General features: G+C 41.8%; 1 protein-coding gene across 1 annotated transcript in view; it reads right to left on the bottom strand.

Moving 5' to 3' along the window:
* The window catches only part of SLC25A21 (solute carrier family 25 member 21), a 249,608-nt gene that overhangs the window by 53,902 nt on the left and 176,509 nt on the right, over window positions 1-19,197 (bottom strand). Inside the window, exons 5-8 of the mRNA XM_075282913.1 lie at window positions 11,298-11,364; window positions 3,896-3,955; window positions 3,542-3,649; window positions 1,400-1,564 (exon numbers count right to left, since the gene is read on the bottom strand). Of these exons, the coding sequence (XP_075139014.1) occupies window positions 1,400-1,564; window positions 3,542-3,649; window positions 3,896-3,955; window positions 11,298-11,364 (400 nt within the window). The remainder of the gene's footprint in view (window positions 1-1,399; window positions 1,565-3,541; window positions 3,650-3,895; window positions 3,956-11,297; window positions 11,365-19,197) is intronic.

The raw sequence follows: 19,197 nt of genomic DNA, 5'->3' as shown, positions 1-19,197 counted from the left end.
GGAGACTTCAGAAGGTTATGACATCTGAACTGCTCCCTTGATCTGACCACAGAGGAGCTAATCAATGGAGGAAGCAACGAAAGTAAAAGCAACCACTCAGATGCTGTGACCATATCAGACCATAGCATCTGAGGGGTTAATGGTCTGTGATCACATTTGTCTGCTGTACAAAACAACAGGGACCCTACAGCTATGGTGTCTACTCCTCTCCTGGGCAGGTGCCATCTCCGTTCCCACAAAGTAACGCACCGCGCATTCAGACACGTATACACGAGTCAGTGTGAGCGCTCAAAACAGATCCCATTCATTTCAATGTGTGCCGGTTCACGAGCGCTACACATTGAAATCAATGGGTTAAAAAGCCTCCCATTGATTTCAATGTGTAGTGCGCATGAGCCGGCACACATTGAAATAAATGGCATCTGTATTGAGCGCTCACACTCTGACATGTATATACCTGTCTGAATGCGCGGCACGTTACTCCGTGGGAACGGAGCCTTATTAAAGTCTCAATATGATGACGGGGAGGTGAATATTTTCATACATAACTATATAGCAATCTGCTCACTTGCTCCAGTTTTACCCGTTGGACACCTCTGGTGTTGGTTTATCTACCTTGAGAACATAAGGAATGTTTACTGATCATGGTTAAGCCTTCAAATGATGTTGGGGAAGAGTCCGGAGGCCCTTAGAGACATTAGATGGTCATCAGATCCCGCTGAAGTAGACAGCTTTGGCCACCATTAATCCAATGCCTATGGGCACCAGTATATTACCGCTCGTGAACTTCTGCCTATAAATTTCACATTTCAGTCTACTAGTTTTTTTAAGCTTTTTTTTTCTTTTTTTTTTAATGTGTTATCTACTATCTCTTCCAACCTCTCAGTGGAATGCTACCAGCAGTATGGAATAACAGAAGGGGGTCATTTTAAGAATAACCTGTCAGTGATGGAATACATGCAACACCTAGCTGTTCTGTTTTCATGAGGGAAAGGAAGAAACAATTCTCAGGTCAAGGCAAAATCAATCCCCCCATAGGTAAAAGCCCCAGCTAAAAACCCAGATGTGGAAAAAAACATTTGCTAAGAAAAGTTATGAGCGAATGCATATAATAGTAAGAAGAAAGTAGTACAATGTAGGGGAGACAAGAGGTATATAGAGGAGCCCTTCCAATTACTTGTAAGACAATATGGTCCTCAGGTTACTCCTCCTTTGCTACAGTCCAATGTCTATATAGAGGGGCCCCAATGGAACTCATTTCCTTGGAAATAGGATTTCAGTTTTGCCTTGAATGACTGATAGTAGATATTCAATGGGTTAACAGGAACAGCTATATTCACACATGATCACATAAGAAACAGGATTATCACCTAACACAATGTTCTTGTATAAATGTTACCTTATTAACTGGAATAGCGTTCTTCACATTGAAATAAAATCCAAAATAAACCATATTGAAGACTCCATGTCGACCCAAAGTGGCAGTGAGTCCTTTGTTTAGACCTCTCAGTCCTATACCCCCTGTTTGGATGACGTGACGAGCCTGAGCGAAGGTGGATGGTTGCTGGAAGATAACACAGGGGTTATAGTTTAAGAAAATATCATGTCTTCTGTAACCTGAATAATACTGGATAATTGAGAAAATACTGTATGTAATGGTTACCCTAACCCCCAGGTCCATAAAGAGCATTCTGCTGGACCAGGTAAGTGAATAAATACTCCCGGATAACCCCTTTAAGAGGTGGGTTTTATAAGATGCTAGCCATCATGTTCATTACATCAAGACTAAAGGTCTTTTCCAAGATTAGAAAAACAAAGCTTTCTTCTTGGCTGAGCTCAATGAAAGTGAATGGGACCGAGTTAAACTAACAAAAAATAATAATAATAATAATAATAATCATATTACCACATAAAGTAACAATGAAACAGTAGAGCAAGAGTGCAAAGAACAACATCAAAAGTGTGTAAAATGAATAAGGCAAGTAACAGACCCACAAAGGGAAGAAAGCTACAATGAGACAATGATTCCTTATTAAAGATGACCAAAAACAAAATATTTGTCAAATGTGTTATCTGGGCTTTTATATAGGAATGATGGTAAGTTTTATTATTATATTATAATATAATATAATTTAATATAATATATATGTTTCTGTTATAATACAATACACAAGTGAAATTGTTCCAAAGAGTTAAATGACCTACTCAGCTTTGCTACATCTATAATTGCAATCACATTAACACACAGTATTATTGATCACTGGCTCTATCATTTTGACATTTGACAATTGATTACAAGTAAAGGCATAATCCAGGATCCAAGCAGTACACTCCTGTGGCCAGTGGTCATGTGCTGTGGACAGGTCACTAATTCAGCCCTGCAAAGATCTGGAAGGAAGGGCCAAAGCAGCAAAGCAGGGACAGCAGGGGATTAAGCAGGTAAGGCCCGGTTCACATCTGCTCATGGGCTTCCATTCAGGGAGTCCACTTGGGGACCCACCGAACAAAATCCAAATCTGTTACCTTAGGTAACCTGCAGACCCCATAGACTATAATGGGGTCCGTGTGGTTTCTGCACAAAAAATGCGGAGCGAAAAGTGCTGCTTGCGGAGAGGGGAACGTAATGACCCAAACACAGATATGAACCGAGCCTAAGTAAGACTTCTTTGGTTATTTTACGACCAGATATGTACATACATAAGATCAGATCAGAGGATGATGTCTATGGTCAGTCCTTCCCTATGAGGCTATCGTTGGGGGGCCCACCAGGTAACCATCTTTTGTTGATTTTGTTACCTAGAACATAAATCCTTTTCCTCCTTGACACTTGAAGGACGGGAGACGACAGAGGATCTGAAAGAATGACTGATGAAGGAATGTAGGACTCTAAAATCTAGACTGTCACTCATGAAGTGAAGATGAAGATAAATTTAGAGTTGAAAAGTGAAGACAATACAAAAATAGAGGATGAGACCTTCTAAGTGATTTCAGAGGTCACAGCTCCAATTGTCAGTTATGAACTGTTCCAGTTATTGTAATAAGACAGACTTCATGATGCATTGATGCTATCCACCATTGATTCTTCGGTTATTCGGTGCTTCTTCTACCTCCTATCACAATGGTATAATAAACATATTCTGCACTATGTGAGGTTACTTTCTTCTATACCGTACAGTTTGGTCTTGCCATTGTGTCCAACCTTCTTAGAACACACAACTTCTGCTGACTGGCACGGTGGAATAGTGAATGGGATTGGTCAAATCCCTCTTGGAACAAATCTACAAGCTCCACCCCCTAGACTTGTTTACAGATAAGCAAACCCTTTGAACTCATGTGAGTTGACTGTACATGTTATATATTAGCATCAGGAAACAAACATGGCCGAATGAGTACCTGGGATCAGTGGAGGAAGATAATAGTAGATGTTTGGTTTCGTACACTCTGGAAAGATTTTTTATATATCTGAATACTTCTTTATAAGGCTAGCCACAAAAACTCATTTATGACCAGAAATTTGTATATAAAATATATGGATTCTTACTTGGGCGTAGGCATCACGGTTAGCTTGCAGACTAACTTTCACAACTTCAAAAGGATTTACTACCACGGCTTCCGTTAACCCAGATCCAAGTCCGGCTATTGCAAAAACCTGCAAAACACATATATTTTATAAAGATGGTAAAAGTAACTGCAAATCCCTGGGCTTGTACTAAAATAATGTAAAAACTATAGAACATATACACCAAATACTGATGACTTATCCTAAGGATCACTATAGATATCACAGATATGCTACAATAGGGAGCAACAGGACGAGTATCATGGCAAATACATAGTAGCTTATGGTCAGAACGGTTGAACAACCCATGTATCAGCGGATTATTGAAATACTCACCCATGCAGGAGGCAATGACAATGGAGCGAGCAGCTTTTTGTACTGTTCAAAGGTGAAGAACTGAACGAAAGTAAACTATAGATCAGTCACTTATAGAGAATCTACTGAAATAATAGCAGAGAACTGACTATAGATATATTGCCAGCCAATAGCTTTTACCTGCAGCTGCATGAAAGTAGGAATAGATAGGTACAGGATGTAGGTTTTCATTCACTGACAGCAGTAAGGCATTGCTGTGTAGTGCATCATCATTTCTACTTAAAGGGGTTGTCCAGTTTCAGGAAATACAATGTTCTAATATACAGTCCTATGAAAAAGTTTGGGCACCCCTATTAATCTTAATCATTTTTAGTTCTAAATATTTTGGTGTTTATAACAGCCATTTCAGTTTGATATATCTAATAACTGATGGACACAGTAATATTTCAGGATTGAAATGAGGTTTATTGTACTAACAGAAAATGTGCAATATGCATTAAACCAAAATTTGACCGGTGCAAAAGTATGGGCACCTCAACAGAAAAGTGACATTAATATTTAGTAGATCCTCCTTTTGCAAAGATAACAGCCTCTAGTCGCTTCCTGTAGCTTTTAATCAGTTCCTGGATCCTGGATAAAGGTATTTTGGACAAACAATTCAAGTGCAGTTAAGTTAGATGGTCGCTGAGCATGGACAGCCCGCTTCAAATCATCCCACAGATGTTCAATGATATTCAGGTCTGGGGACTGGGATGGCCATTCCAGAACATTGTAATTGTTCCTCTGCATGAATGCCTGAGGATTTGGAGCGGTGTTTTGGATCATTGTCTTGCTGAAATATCCATCCCCGGCGTAACTTCAACTTCGTCACTGATTCTTGAACATTATTCTCAAGAATCTGCTGATACTGAGTGGAATCCATGCGACTCTCAACTTTAACAAGATTCCCGATGCCGGCATTGGCCACACAGCCCCAAAGCATGATGGAACCTCCACCAAATTTTACAGTGGGTAGCATGTGTTTTTCTTGGAATGCTGTTTCTTTTTGGACGCCATGCATAACGCCTTTTTTTATAACCAAACAACTCAATTTTTGTTTCCAAAATGAAGCTGCCTTGTCCAAATGTGCTTTTTCATACCTCAGGCAACTCTATTTGTGGCGTACGTGCAGAAACGGCTTCTTTCTCATCACTCTCCCATACAGCTTCTATTTGTGCAAAGTGCGCTGTATAGTTGACCGATGCACAGTGACACCATCTGCAGCAAGATGATGCTGCAGCTCTTTGGAGGTGGTCTGTGGATTGTCCTTGACTCTTCTCACCATTCTTCTTCTCTGCCTTTCTGATATTTTTCTTGGCCTGCCACTTCTGGGCTTAACAAGAACTGTCCCTGTGGTCTTCTATTTCCTTACTATGTTCCTCACAGTGGAAACTGACAGGTTAAATCTCTGAGACAACTTTTTGTATCCTTCCCCTGAACAACTATGTTGAACAATCTTTGTTTTCAGATCATTTGAGAGTTGTTTTGAGTAGCCCATGATGCCACTCTTCAGAGGAGATTCAAATAGGAGATCAACTTGCAATTGGCCACCTTAAATACCTTTTCTTATGATTGGATACACCTGGCTATGAAGTTCAAAGCTCACTGAGGTTACAAAACCAATTTTGTGCTTCAGTAAGTCAGTAAAAAGTAGTTAGGGGAATGCAAATCAATAAAATGATAAGGGTGTCCATACTTTTGCACCGGTCAAATTTTGGTTTAATGCATATTGCACATTTTCTGTTAGTACAATAAACCTAATTTCAATCCTGAAATATTACTGTGTCCATCAGTTATTAGATATATCAAACTGAAATGGCTGTTGCAAACACCAAAATATTTAGAACAAAAAATGATTAAGATTAATAGGGGTGCCCAAACTTTTTCATAGGACTGTATGTACTTTCTGTATTAATTCTTGATTTCATGGCTTTAGACAAGTAGGATTTAAAGGGGTTGTCCTCGACCCCATGTGTATTGGAGACTGATGACCAATCCATAGGATAGGTCATCAGTATCTGATTGGTGGGTCTGTTACCTGCACCCAACACTCATCAGATGATCTGGCTGCTAGAGGGAATACGGCCGGAAACAATCTACACCTATACAGTTGACTATTAGCACAGCTGCCTCTGGCTGTATAATGTACATACAGCTTCTGGCAGTTATATCAGCTAATCGGTGCAGGGTCTGGGTGTTGGATCCACCTATCAGATACTGATGACCCACCTTGTGTAGAGGCCATGAATATACAATATACATGGAGTCTAAGACAACCCCTTAAGGGAAGACTTTATAAAAAGCAACTGGTTACTTTTTATTAGAGAGCACATTACTTTTACTACAGATAGAGAAAGAGAGCGAGCGAGACTGCTCCGGAAATGTAACGCTTGCTCCGTGCTTGAGGTTGCTGGTAAAGGTTGTTTTGCTTTGGTATAATTATGTGCGATGAGTGACGGGCGGTCACGTGGGCACGAGAGTGCTGAGATATTCATACAAGAGAATATTCTAGATGTCACTATGTAAACATTGTGCACTTAAAGCTCATACAGTACTGAGATTTCTTCTAAAAGAAGCAATGCAGAGGTCAACCTCAGCCTGACACAAGCCATGGAAGCTAAAAGCGGGCCTCTGACTCCAAGGTGGCTTTATTGTAATAAGACTCGGAAAGATAATAAACTACATGAGACTTATGCCACAAATTATGTCAAAAAGTCAGAGTTTTAGTGACTGATCATAATGTATTAATTCAATGAGATGATCCTTGACTTATAGATATTTCCATATATCCTCAGGGCACACCATCAAAATTAGATGTGCGGGGTCCGACACTGGGTAGATTGGACTACAAGATAAAAGGGTGCAGAAAGTACGACTAGGTAAGTACCATTTTGTAGTATGTAAATGTAGGCAAGGGGGTTTACATTCACTGACTGCAATCTTATTTCTTGACAATGGTGAGGAATTGAAACAAATACAGTATATCACAGATGAAGGCTTGGGGCGTTTACATCATCTATCTGCCATCTGTTTAGTGGATCTGCTTAACCGATACAGTGAAAACCTATACAAACAATTGCCAATGGAAGGGAATTCATTTGCTATAGTTATACATAGGCTTCAATATTTAACAGACATACTATATATCACTCTATATCACTATAACAGACATACTATATACAGTATTGCTCTATATCACTATAACAGACATACTGTATATCGCTGCATATCGCTATACTAGACATACTGTATATTGCTCTATATCGCTATAACAGACATACTATATGTCACTCTATATCACTATAACAGACATACTATATATCGCTCTATATCACTATAACAGACATACGGTATACCGATCCATATCGCTATAACAGAAATACTGTATATCGCTCTATATCCCTATAACAGACATACAGTATATCGCTCTGTATCGCTATAACAGACATACTGTATATTATCCGGTATTGCTATAACAGACATACTGTATATCGCTCTATATTGCTATAACAGACACACTGTATATCGCTCTATATCGCTATAACAGACATGCTGTATATTGCTCTATATCGCTATAATAGGCATACAGTATATCGCTATAACAGACACACTGTATATCGCTCTATATCGCTATAAAAGACATACTTTATATCGTTGTCCGTTTTTTGTGCTGGACTGAATAACATACTCTACCATGCTTTTATTTCCAACAAAATAAATGGGCAGTAATATATTTTTAAGGGGTGTCCAGTTCTTTTTTATTGATGAGCTATCCTTAGTATAGTCCATCAATAAGAGATCATTGCAGGCCTGATACACAGGACCCCTGATGACCAGTTGTGTGAAGTGAGTTCCATGACCTCGTCACTATTTACACCACACAATGTCTTCCTCATAGCAGCCATGTAATGTACTTGTTGCCTTGTCCCATAGAAGTGACTGGGCTGAGGTTGTAAGTACATTACACGGTCGCTATGAAAAAGACAGCAGGTGATGCTAAGAGTGAATAGGTCATGCTAAGTTATACAGCTGATCAGTGGGGGTCCCATTTGCCCTGCTGATCTCTTATTGATGGCCTATTTTGGGGATAGTTTATTCATAAAAAAAGAATTGGACATCCCCTTTAACACTGATGCCCATCCATTGTAATTTACTACATTAATACATTTCCATTTACAAAAAAAAAAAAAATGGTGACAGTCTGGTACAGTTGTTTAAAAGGGAATTGAAAGCCAAATCCTACTGTCAAATTCTGTCACTTCCCCATTCAGTAACAACATGCTAGCGTCTAGAAAGCAAAATATATCACACGTAGGAGGGCCTGTGTGCATGTCAGAGCCATGTGTAAGGAGCGTGTGTGGCCGGGCACATAGACTGTATAGTTCCTTAGTACAGAGCCTTACATTATACTCATATCTTATAGTATCTGCTCAGACATGCAACTTTCATTTAAAGGGATCCTATTAGAGATGAGAGAGTAGTATTCGAAACGGCCGTTTCGAATAGCACGCACCCATAGGAATAAATGGAAGCGGCCGGCTACATCCATTTACTCCTATGGGTACTTGCTCATCTTTAGATCCTATCATTGGATATCCATTTTTTTTTTACAAACATGTAGGAATAGCCTGGAAGAGGAGAGTTCCCCTAAGCAGAGAGACTTTGATCTATAGTAGGGTTGAGCAGATCGAGATCAGAAAAGATTGGATTCTGATCGGCGATCAAGTAAATTTCACGATCGCGATTGGAATTCCGATCCCGATCTTTTCCAGCGGGATCGAGGTCAGAGGTTATCTCAAGATCGGCTGAATCCTAAAAGTGACTTTTCCCATACAGACGCATTGACTAGGGTTGAGTGATCGGGATCAGAAAAGATCGGATTCCGACCAGCAATCGAGCAAATCTCACGATCGCGATCGGCTGGAAAATTATTGGAAATCAGATTTTAAAATCGATCCTGAAATCCCAAGATCGGCTCAACCCCAGAGACAGTTTTCTTTCACAACACAGCTGGGTTGTCAGGAATTACTATCCAGGCTTCTCCTGACAGAAATTGCACTTGCCTGACTGGCACTCCATTCACGTCTTTGTGGCTGTGGCAGCGTTACAGTCCTGGAAACCCCATAGAAGTGAATGGAGAACTGTTCACGTAATTGCACTGGCTGTACATTCAGAAGGAGGCTTTCGGTGGACCTATGGTCAATGGACTTCATTGTAATTTAATCTGCTTGTGTACCTGTTAGAGTAGCACTGACAACACTTACATAAGTAAAAATTCTTTGGACTTTATCAATTCTCGTAATTATTTCTACAAGATATATCTAGCCATAACAATGGGGTAGAGCAAAAGCATCTTTCATCTACCGAGGCACATTTCCTTACAAATATGCCAATATGCCTTGAGATCTACAAGATGAAACAGAGACATCACTCCAAGCATCCAGTTCAGCTACCAATGGTACTTTATTCATACCACCATATTCTCACAGACAAAGGTAAGCAATAGAGATGAGCGAACACTGTTCGGATCAGCCGATCCGAACAGCACGCACCCATAGAAATGAATGGAAGCACCTGTGACGCTGACTTTGCCGTCGTCCGACGTCACAGGTGCTTCCATTCATTTCTATGGGTGCGTGCTGTTCGGATCGGCTGATCCGAACAGTGTTCGCTCATCTCTAGTAAGCAGTGTTTTGGGTGTGTCAACATCCATCTCCAGGACTGATACGCGGGAAGCATCATCTACCATTGTCTATTAAAATGGAGGAGTGAATAAAAAACCATGCATTAAGCCAATGAAACCTTGAAGTTCTGTCTCTGCTTCCTATTTTACATGAAAGGACCTGAGATGTGCACCAGATCTTGAAGAAATGTTGATGTCCAGTCACTTGAGAACTTGTTCTCCCTTGAGCAACTGCATTGGCAAATAAGGAGGTGGGGGATTGGCCCAAGGTTAATGCCAAAGGTCTAGAGAAAACAAAGGGCAGGTCCTTCCTTCTCTAGTGGCAAAGCCCAGCACCATAATGGAGGACTCATTTTAGTCTTCGCGATTGGACCTTTTAAGATTGATATACACTAGTGAAGAAAGTATAAGAAATAAAAGGAATGTATCATCCCTTTTGATTTATTAAAACCACATATCATTTTTTTCTAATCTGTTTTATTCCTTTTTCTGTATATGATTATGGGGGCCGCCATCTTGCTGTAGCTTCTCCTCAGCTCTGTTAACAGCAATTAGTAATTTGCTTTACAGCACAGCCATGGTCATAGATGGGGTTGAGCCAATCTTGAGATTTCAGGATCGATTTTAAAATCCAATTTCCGATCGTGAAATTTGTTCGATCGCCGATCGGAATCCGATCTTTTCCAATCCCGATTGCTCAACCCTAGTCAATGCTTCTCAATGGGAAAAGTCACTTTTAGGCTTGAGCCGATCTTAAAATTTCAAAATCCAATTTCCGGTCATTTTCCAGCCGATCCCGAAATTTGCTCGATCGCCGATCGGAATCCGATCTTTTCTGATTCCGATTGCTCAAGCCTAGTCATAGGCACCAACAGACTGGACTCAATTCATTGAGGTCCATGGGAGAGTTTTCTACATGCAGGGAGAAGGAGTAGAAGCTGTGACATCTTCTATTATCAGTAGCAGATGTAATGATAAGTCAGTGATGTTATTAATATTGTTATGTTATCTTCTATTGCAAACCCCTACAAAATTATCAAGTGTCAGTCTATTACTAAGCTTAGTGGCAGAGTGAAAATTGCAGGTTATTGTACTTTTTAAAAATACAATATCGATAGTGACGTGGAAAATGTAAAATAATAAATAAAAATTCTTAAAAATATTTATTTAACATAAAAAACTTTGTTTAAAAATGATGTAATTTTCTGGTGGCTCATTACACCTGCAATATTGGGTTGTATAGGGTTAAGCCATTTTTTTTTCTTTATTGCAGACAAAGGTTGTAGCCTGCAGACACTTCTCCAGACCTCTCTGTGCCGAGGGCCGAGCTGCCAAAAGTTCTGATTTGCTTCCCATGGTAATTCCAACGTTATGTAAATAGCGCAGGTAAAGCAAAGCTTTGCATGACATGTAAATAGAGAATTTGTTTTACAGAACAGGGGACGATTTTCTAGTTTCCTTTTCATCGAACAAACGTCTCTGATGATTTTGGTCAGAGGTCAAGTCCCCAGTTAGCTGACAGGAGCTAGACGTTTAACCCTTTCTCCACAAGCCGAGAGGCACTTGTAGGCGTCATGTGGCAAATAAAGCTTTATGATATTGAACACTTAGAGACGTGACATTACATACAGTGTAACGTTATGATGAATAGAATTCTAGGAGTCACTGATCAAAACATAGCAATGCAGCAGAGGGACTTACCTTAACTGCTCGTTTCGGGGTCTCGGCCAAGATAGGGGGCAGAATTCCTTTATAGAAGCCAAACAACCTACACAATGATAAACAGACATCATATATACGAAACAGCTGTCATCTATGTCTCAGTAGTATTCCTAATTCTCACACACACACACACACACACACACACATATATATATATATATATATATATATATATATATTCCTAATATGACCTAGAATCAGAATGACACATAATCTACCCTTAAATCTCTTAACTCTAGTGTGAAACTTGTGTCAGGGACTCTGATGGTCCATGTAGGTGTATACACTATATATATAGTGAGAAGGTGACAGGCAGAGTGCTGGAGTCCCAGTATATCTCACCCAGATTTCTACCTTATGTGTGGTCCAGGGAGAGTCTTGAATGGGCCTGGTTCTGGGTCCTGGTCTTGTTACTGGGCCATAAAAGGTTGCAGAGCCTGCACTTTAGGGAGGAGAGGAAGTGCCTGGGTCTGATCAGACACTGTGAGTCTGCTAAGATTGTACTGTCCTCTTTTTGGTTGTGACTGTTAGTAATCCCCACATACAGTTAGTATTTATTGTTAGTTAGTCGCTCAGACGAGCAGGATTTTGTTTCACGCTGTTTTGCCTGAAGTTAAGGCTGTCTTTTATTTTGCCGATTTGTGTGCCTGACGTGAAAGTTTATTTATGTTGCTGTTATTTTTAAAATAAACCTGTTTGCTATAGTTTTGTGTCCCTGTCTCTAACTGATTGGGTCTGTACCAATGCTGTTACCGAGCTACCTTCCCTATTGTATTTAAGGATCTGGACTAGATACCGTGTGGTGTATCAAAAGGTGTTTACTGTACCTATAATAGTGCTCTTTGTAAGGCTATGGTGGACACTTTTCCTTCACGTTTTCCTCCGTGTGAATGGACCCTAAAGGAAATGAAATACTCCCAGTCTATGCCAGTCACTCCACTGGTCGCCTATTCACCATAGAATGCAATATAAATGTATCACCCTCATCCACAAAGCTCTCCACACAGTTACAGCTCAGTACATCTCCTCCTTCATCTCTGTCTACTGCTATACATGTTCTTTCCATACTGCTAACGATCTAAGACTAACATCCTTCATAATCAGAACCTAATACTGTCATCTCCAAGACTTCTCCTGTGTTGCACTAGTTCTCTGGAACACTCTACCCTGGGCAATCAGTTTGCCAGTCAACCTTCACAGCATAGCCTAAAAACACAACTATTCAGGCAGGACTATCATGTTTCCTAACCTAAAGACTTCTGTACTTACGCTCCCCAAATTAACCCTACAGGGCATGAAGCCTTTAAATGCAACCCTTATGCCCTGGTACTTTGGTTCTGTACATAAAAGGACACTGATTGGTGAATGTCTCACATAGATTTATTCATTTATGTTAGGTTATTCATTTCCATTACTTTATCTTATAAAAATGGCAGGGTCACTGTACATATTGTGTGGATCACTCACTCCCATCATGTGAACAAATTTGTTACTCTGTAATGTCTGCTTTTGTCTGTTCATGTACACTCTGATTTGTAGAATTCTGAAGAATATCTTGCCGCTGTATAAATAAAAATGTCTCTTATTATTACCATTATTATTACTATTGTTATTATTATGTAACAGGCACAAATCTATGGAGTCAAGTAATAAAATATGGGGTCGGTCTGGAGATCTGGCAGTCGTCCATTCCCTCCATTGCTCGATTCCAGTTCCTCGTATCTGTTTATTTATTACAAGCTGTTATGACTAAAATAATAAAAAGTGAGCAATGAGATGAAAGACATTACTATTTTTACTTCATATTGTTTATTACTTGGCACTTGGGTGATTTTTAAAGTTATCTGGATTGGGAGGGAAAGATAAGACTGAAAAATAGATTTTCAGCAATAGCTTGTGTCTAGATAGATCAGATAGACGAGTATTATCAGGAGAGGGAGGGGGATCGTTCCTCCCGGCTCCACAGCACAGCGCGATTGGCGCCGCGAGGCAGAAGGACGTCTCTGGCTAATGGTCAGAAACGCCCTTCTGACCATAGAAGAGCTACGGTACCGGGCCGTAAGCTCTTCACACCGGGCACAGATTGGGAAAGCCGACAGTGCGCTGAATTCAGCGCACTGTCAGCTTTCTGGCAGTATATAACACTGCCTGTGCCCGGATATGGTGAAAGGTCCTCTTTAAAGGGGTTGTCCCATTAGAGACATCTCCTGTCCACATGTGGCCACCAGGGTATAAAAGAGATGCACCTTTGGTGTACGGGACGTTCTTGTGCTAAAGAAGCACAACATAGTGCCTTTTGTGCATTGTCCTTATTACAATATATATATATATATATATATATATATATATTCTATACTAGCTTCTGCCCGCAACTTCGTCTGCGTGTTCTTGGCATCGATGATCCGCCTATATTCAGCAAATTGCTGCCATCGATGGTTCGCCTGCTCTGGCATTTCGGCAGCTCTCAAGCTGTCCTGCTGCTGAACTTGTTCCTCATATCGTTCCTGTGATTGTTCCTGCCATATAATGAGCGTGTTGTTGGCGTTGATGATCCGTCTGCGACATTTTGACAGCTGTCATGCTGGCCTGCCGCTGAACTCGTTCCTCGAGCTGTGCCTGTGATTGTTCTGGCATCTCAGCAGCTCACTGGGATGCCATATAATGAGTGTGTTGTTGGTGTCGACGATCCACCTGCTCCGGCATTTCGGCAGCTCTCAAGCTGGCCTGCCACTGAACTTGTTCCTCACACCATGCCTGTGATTGTTCTGGGATCTCAGCAGCTCACTAGGATACCATATAATTTTGAGGGCCATTACATTACATGTGGGGGCACTGCGGAAAGTCATTATATTACATGTGGGGTGCCACTCAGTTGGAATGATTCCTCACTAGGGGATAAATAATGTTTAAAACTCTACAGGAGCGCACTCGAAGTCTGGCGTGAGATGCAGCTCTGCCACTTTGTAAACTCCCTCCCAGCCCTCACGGACTTTAGGACTGTACACACGCTCTTGGAGCACCTCTGCATTGGCGATTCTCTCCTGCACTATTCCCTCTCTGTTATTAACCACCTCCTGAGTGAACCTCCATCTGAGGCGCTCCCCCATTTCATGTCGACCTATTTTAAAATCCTATCTTGGTGGTACCGGGGTCCCACAAAATTGCATGCGCTCTTTCCACAGGTTGTTCCAACATACTGGAGATGTGGATTGGAGGAAAGCACCATGCTCCATGTCTTTTGGTCCTGTGCTGACTTCTTCCTGTTTTGGGATGGTGTTAAGAGGATCATCTTGCAGATTACTGAAACGTCCCACCACTTGGTCCCTGCTCTGTTCCTTCTCCATCGCTGCAAGTCTCTGGTGCAAACTTATAAGTGCTCCTTGCCCTGTTTCCTGGTCTTCACGGCTTGGGCATGCATCCTGCAATTCTGGAAGTGAGTGGAACCGCCTTCTGCTCTAACGCTCTGGAGAGTACCTGTCGCTTCTTGGTTCTGAATCTCCTTCACAGGCTTAAACTATGACACCCTGTGTCCTCTAACTAATGCTCTCTTTAATATCTGTGTCCTCCTCATACACCTCTGCCATACACCATCTGGTGATGTATCACCTCTATCGCTAGGGGCCAGGCCCACAAGGCCCTTTGGGTCTATATACAGACTTTTCTGCTGGGATTATTCCCTTCATTTTCTCTCTCCCTTCTTGAACCCCCCCTTTTTTCTTCTTCTTCTTCTTGCCCCTTCTCCTCTTTCTTCTTCCCTCCTCTTTTCCCTTTTCTTCTTCCCTCCTCTTTTCCCTTTTCTTCTTCCTCATTCTGTTCTTGGTGTTGTCTACTCTTTCCTTTGCTGCCATTTTGGGTTTTTTTAAATTAATTTTGTTACATGTTTTTGTTGATCTTGCTCTTCATATTTTTGTGAAATTCAATAAAATCTTTTGAATTGCAAAAAAACAAACAAAAAAAAAACGGGAGAAAACTAAAAGCCAAAGAACGTCACGGCCAGGAACAAACAGCTCTTCTGCCTGTCCCATCTATCACAGCATCTGACAGTGAAGCATCCTGTGCGCTACCTGTGAAAGAACGGCCAGCCGCACCTTCCTGGCCACACTTCTATACTGGCCTGACAGCCAAATATATGATTTTCTTTATTTTCTTAAAAGCGTCCCCTTCTCCTTATATAATGTAGGTGAATGTGCAGGATATGGGCCTGCAAGAATAAAGCATCAGTAACCTGAACTAATATAAACAGCAGCCGTAAAATGGCAGAGGCCCATTAGAGATGGGATCTGAGAAAAGATGGGCATCAGAGCATTACTGAGCAAACAACACACCTGAGAAGAGGGCCTTTCTCCCTTTCAGATGCCCCTCCCCCCTCGTATATCTGTCATCGGGGCCGGACAGCAGTGAAATAAATGAACTCTTACCCACACAGCTGTGCACTGAGATCGCACACCGACTCTGCATTATATTACTAGATGTCTTTTAACAACAATATTAAATAAATATATATATATCCTATTCAGTGGCGTAACTAGGAATGGCGGGGCCCCGTGGCGAACTTTTGACATGGGGCCCCCCCGACACCGAAGATCTCGACCGAGTCCCTCCTACGCATTCCTGCGCGCTCTATTATGTCCCATAGTGGCCCCTGCACACAGTATTATGTCCCTTAGTGGCCCCTGCACACAGTATTATGTCCCTTAGTGGCCCCTGCACACAGTATTATACCCAATAGTGGCCCCTGCACACAGTATTATGTCCCTTAGTGGCCCCTACAGGACTAAATACTGTCACCGCTGACCGCTATACCAGGACAAATTGTGGATAAAAAAAAATCTGGTCCTGTGCATTACAATTTAGTAACTTCATGCGCCTCATATTAATAACAGTTAACCCTATCATGTCCCTCACATTAAGCCTTGTGTACCTCACATAAGAGTTACTGATATGTGAGAGACATGGAGGTAATAATAAAGTATCTTCATTACTATTACCCCCAAATGTCTCACATATCAGTAACTCTTATGGTGAGGCAAACAGGGGTTAATGTGAGGGAGATGATGGGGTTAACTGCTATTACTATGAGGCACATGGAGTTACTAAAACACAAGTAATCCCCCCAAATGCCTGATAGTAATAAGTATAGTAACCCCAGTACATACCTGTGTATCTTCAGTTTCATTTTCCTGGAGCAGCTTCTTCCTCTTCTCTTCTGTGCAGGACGGCAGGGATAAGCCCCGCCTCCTCCTCTCATTGGTGGGCAGAGGAAAGCAGAGAAAGGGAGGGGGGAGAGAGGGGGAACGTCCTGCAGCGCTGACAGGAGCCAGACCTGCTGCTCCTGTGTCTCAGCCGTTGCTGCAGCTTCGGGGCCCCCTGTTGGTGGAAAGTATTCCACCAACAGGGGGCCCCGATCATTATACTCGGGGGTCCGAAAAGACCTCCGAGCATAATGATAGCAGCGGTAGCAGCTGTCACCGGGCCCCTAATGTCCCGGGCCCTGTGGCAGCTGCTACCGCTGCTATGGTGGTAGTTACGCCACTGATCCTATTAATATTATAAAGGTGAAAGTTTGTGAGTTTGGATGTTTGTGGGTTTGTGTGTTTGGATGTTTAGATGTTTGTTCCTCAATCACGCAAAACCCGCTCGACCGATTTGGCTGAAATTTTCCACAAACATAGTCACTACACTCGATTGCGCAATAGGCTACTTTTCGTCACAATAGCGCACATACGTTTTTCCCAGGACCCCCACAAAACCCAAACTCACACCACCATCTCTGCAATCTCACACACTTTGGACCATAGCAAGCCACAAAATTCATATTACCCTCTACAGCAGAGGTCAGCAACCCCTGGCACACGTGCCAAGAGTGGCACTCCTGCCATATTTCACTGGCACACCAGCAGCACAGGACCTGCAAGAGTTAAATGAAGTCCGAGTCTCTTCAGTGGGCTGCTAGAGCTGAGGGATAAGGACACTCCCCTTTGAGAGGGGTGCAGGAAACCCAGGGGGTGGAGCTTAATCGCTCAGGTCTCTGCCTGCTATAGTGGTCTGCATCCTGCAAACATTCCCAGAGGAGGAGAGGAAGCTGCTAGCAAAGTGAAACTGAAAAACACACAGGTACATAGGATTACTGTTCTCATTAATGTCAGGCATTTGGGGTTATTAGTTTAGTCTTAGTAACTCCATGTGCCTCACATTAATAGGAATAAACCCCATCATGTCCCTCATATTAACCCCTGTGTTCCTCACATTAATAGGAATAAACCCCACCATGTCCCTCATATTAACCCGTGTGCCTCATATAAAGGTTACTAATATGTGAGGCATATGGAGGTAATAATAAAAGACCTCAATAATGAAGATACTTAATTATTACCTCCAAGTCTCTCATATATCAGTAACTCTTACACAAGGGTTAATGTGAGGGACATGATGGGGTTAATTGCTATTAATAAGAGGCACATGGAGTTACTGAACTGTCATGCACAGGGACAGACTTTATGTTGCTTGCTCAAGAGTATCCTGTGCCCAAAATGTACATGTACTGGCGGAAAATAACAAATCATACAATGTCGTATATCGAAGTATATTCACTTGAAATACCTCTGTCCCAAAGTCACTATGTACAGTTTATACCAACACCGTATAGCAGCTGAAATACAAATTACATTCATCACAAAAGTCTCACGTATTCTCAGAATTACAGCAAAAACAAGATACAAAGTTACATTTCATATCCCATACCTTATACAGAGTACGAAAACCTTACCCGCGCCTGTATATACCCACTTTCACAATCACCGCAGACGAAGTCGCGGGTACCAGCTAGTATATATATATATATATATATATATATATATATATATATATATATATTGTATGTGTATATAGTAAATGTCTCCCAACCCCTATTCTCGCCTGATGTCATGACCAGTGTGAATGGGTTGATGACCTAATCTACTATGCTATTTCATACCTGTTTTTCAGATAAGCTGACATAAAGCAAGACCCAAAGGACACTCTTTTCTCCCAAATACACTGCGCAAAAAAATAAAGGGAACACTTAAGCAACACAAAGTAATTCCAAGCAACCCTGATTGACAATCAATTTCACATGCTGTTGAGCACACCACACCTGTCTGTTTTCACCTTCATTTCCCTCTGCTCCTCTAATAGTTTCATTTAGTCTTGCCCTGTGATTGACAGCCTGCCTTCCTATCAGGTCCAGGGCGGTTTCATCCTCCCTATTTATGCTTGGCTCACATTCACACTGGTGCTTGCTATTGCCTTGTGCGTGCTGGCTTTCCTCTTGCTGTTCATTCTTGTATTCTGATTCTTGACCTCTGGCTTTCCCTATTGACTACTCTTTTGGATATCGATTTTGACACTGCATCACTTGACTGTTACTGACCGCTGGCTAGCTGACCTCCCTTGTTGTTGCCTTTTCTGCATTTTGAGTGTCATGTATTTAGGAAGGGTTTTGTCGTCCAGTTGTGGCCTATTACCTAGGATAAGACCGGCAAGCAGGAAGGGACAGTGGGGGGTTTCAGACCAGGGATCACTGTCTCTTGTGCCTCTTCCTCCAGGGTTCATCTACAGCACTGGGGAACTGCTGTCTGGAACTTCTGTAACAGGCGCCCTGTGCTCTTCACAGATGAAAGCAGGTTCACACTGAGCACATGTGACAGACGTGACAGAATCTGGAGACGCCGTGGAGAGCGATCTGCTGCCTGCAACATCCTTCAGCATGACCTGTTTGGCAGTGGGTCAGTAATGGTGTGGGGTGGCATTTCTTTGGAGGGCTGCACAGCCCTCCATGTGCTCGCCAGAGGTAGCCTGACTGCCATTAGGTACTGAGATGAGATCCTCAGACCCCTTGAGA

This window comes from Leptodactylus fuscus, chromosome 7, assembly GCF_031893055.1.
Source record: "Leptodactylus fuscus isolate aLepFus1 chromosome 7, aLepFus1.hap2, whole genome shotgun sequence".
Classification (NCBI taxonomy): Eukaryota; Metazoa; Chordata; class Amphibia; order Anura; family Leptodactylidae; genus Leptodactylus; species Leptodactylus fuscus.
The sequence above is the reverse complement of the archived record's forward strand: the minus strand, read 5'-3'. Positions and strand labels throughout refer to the sequence as shown.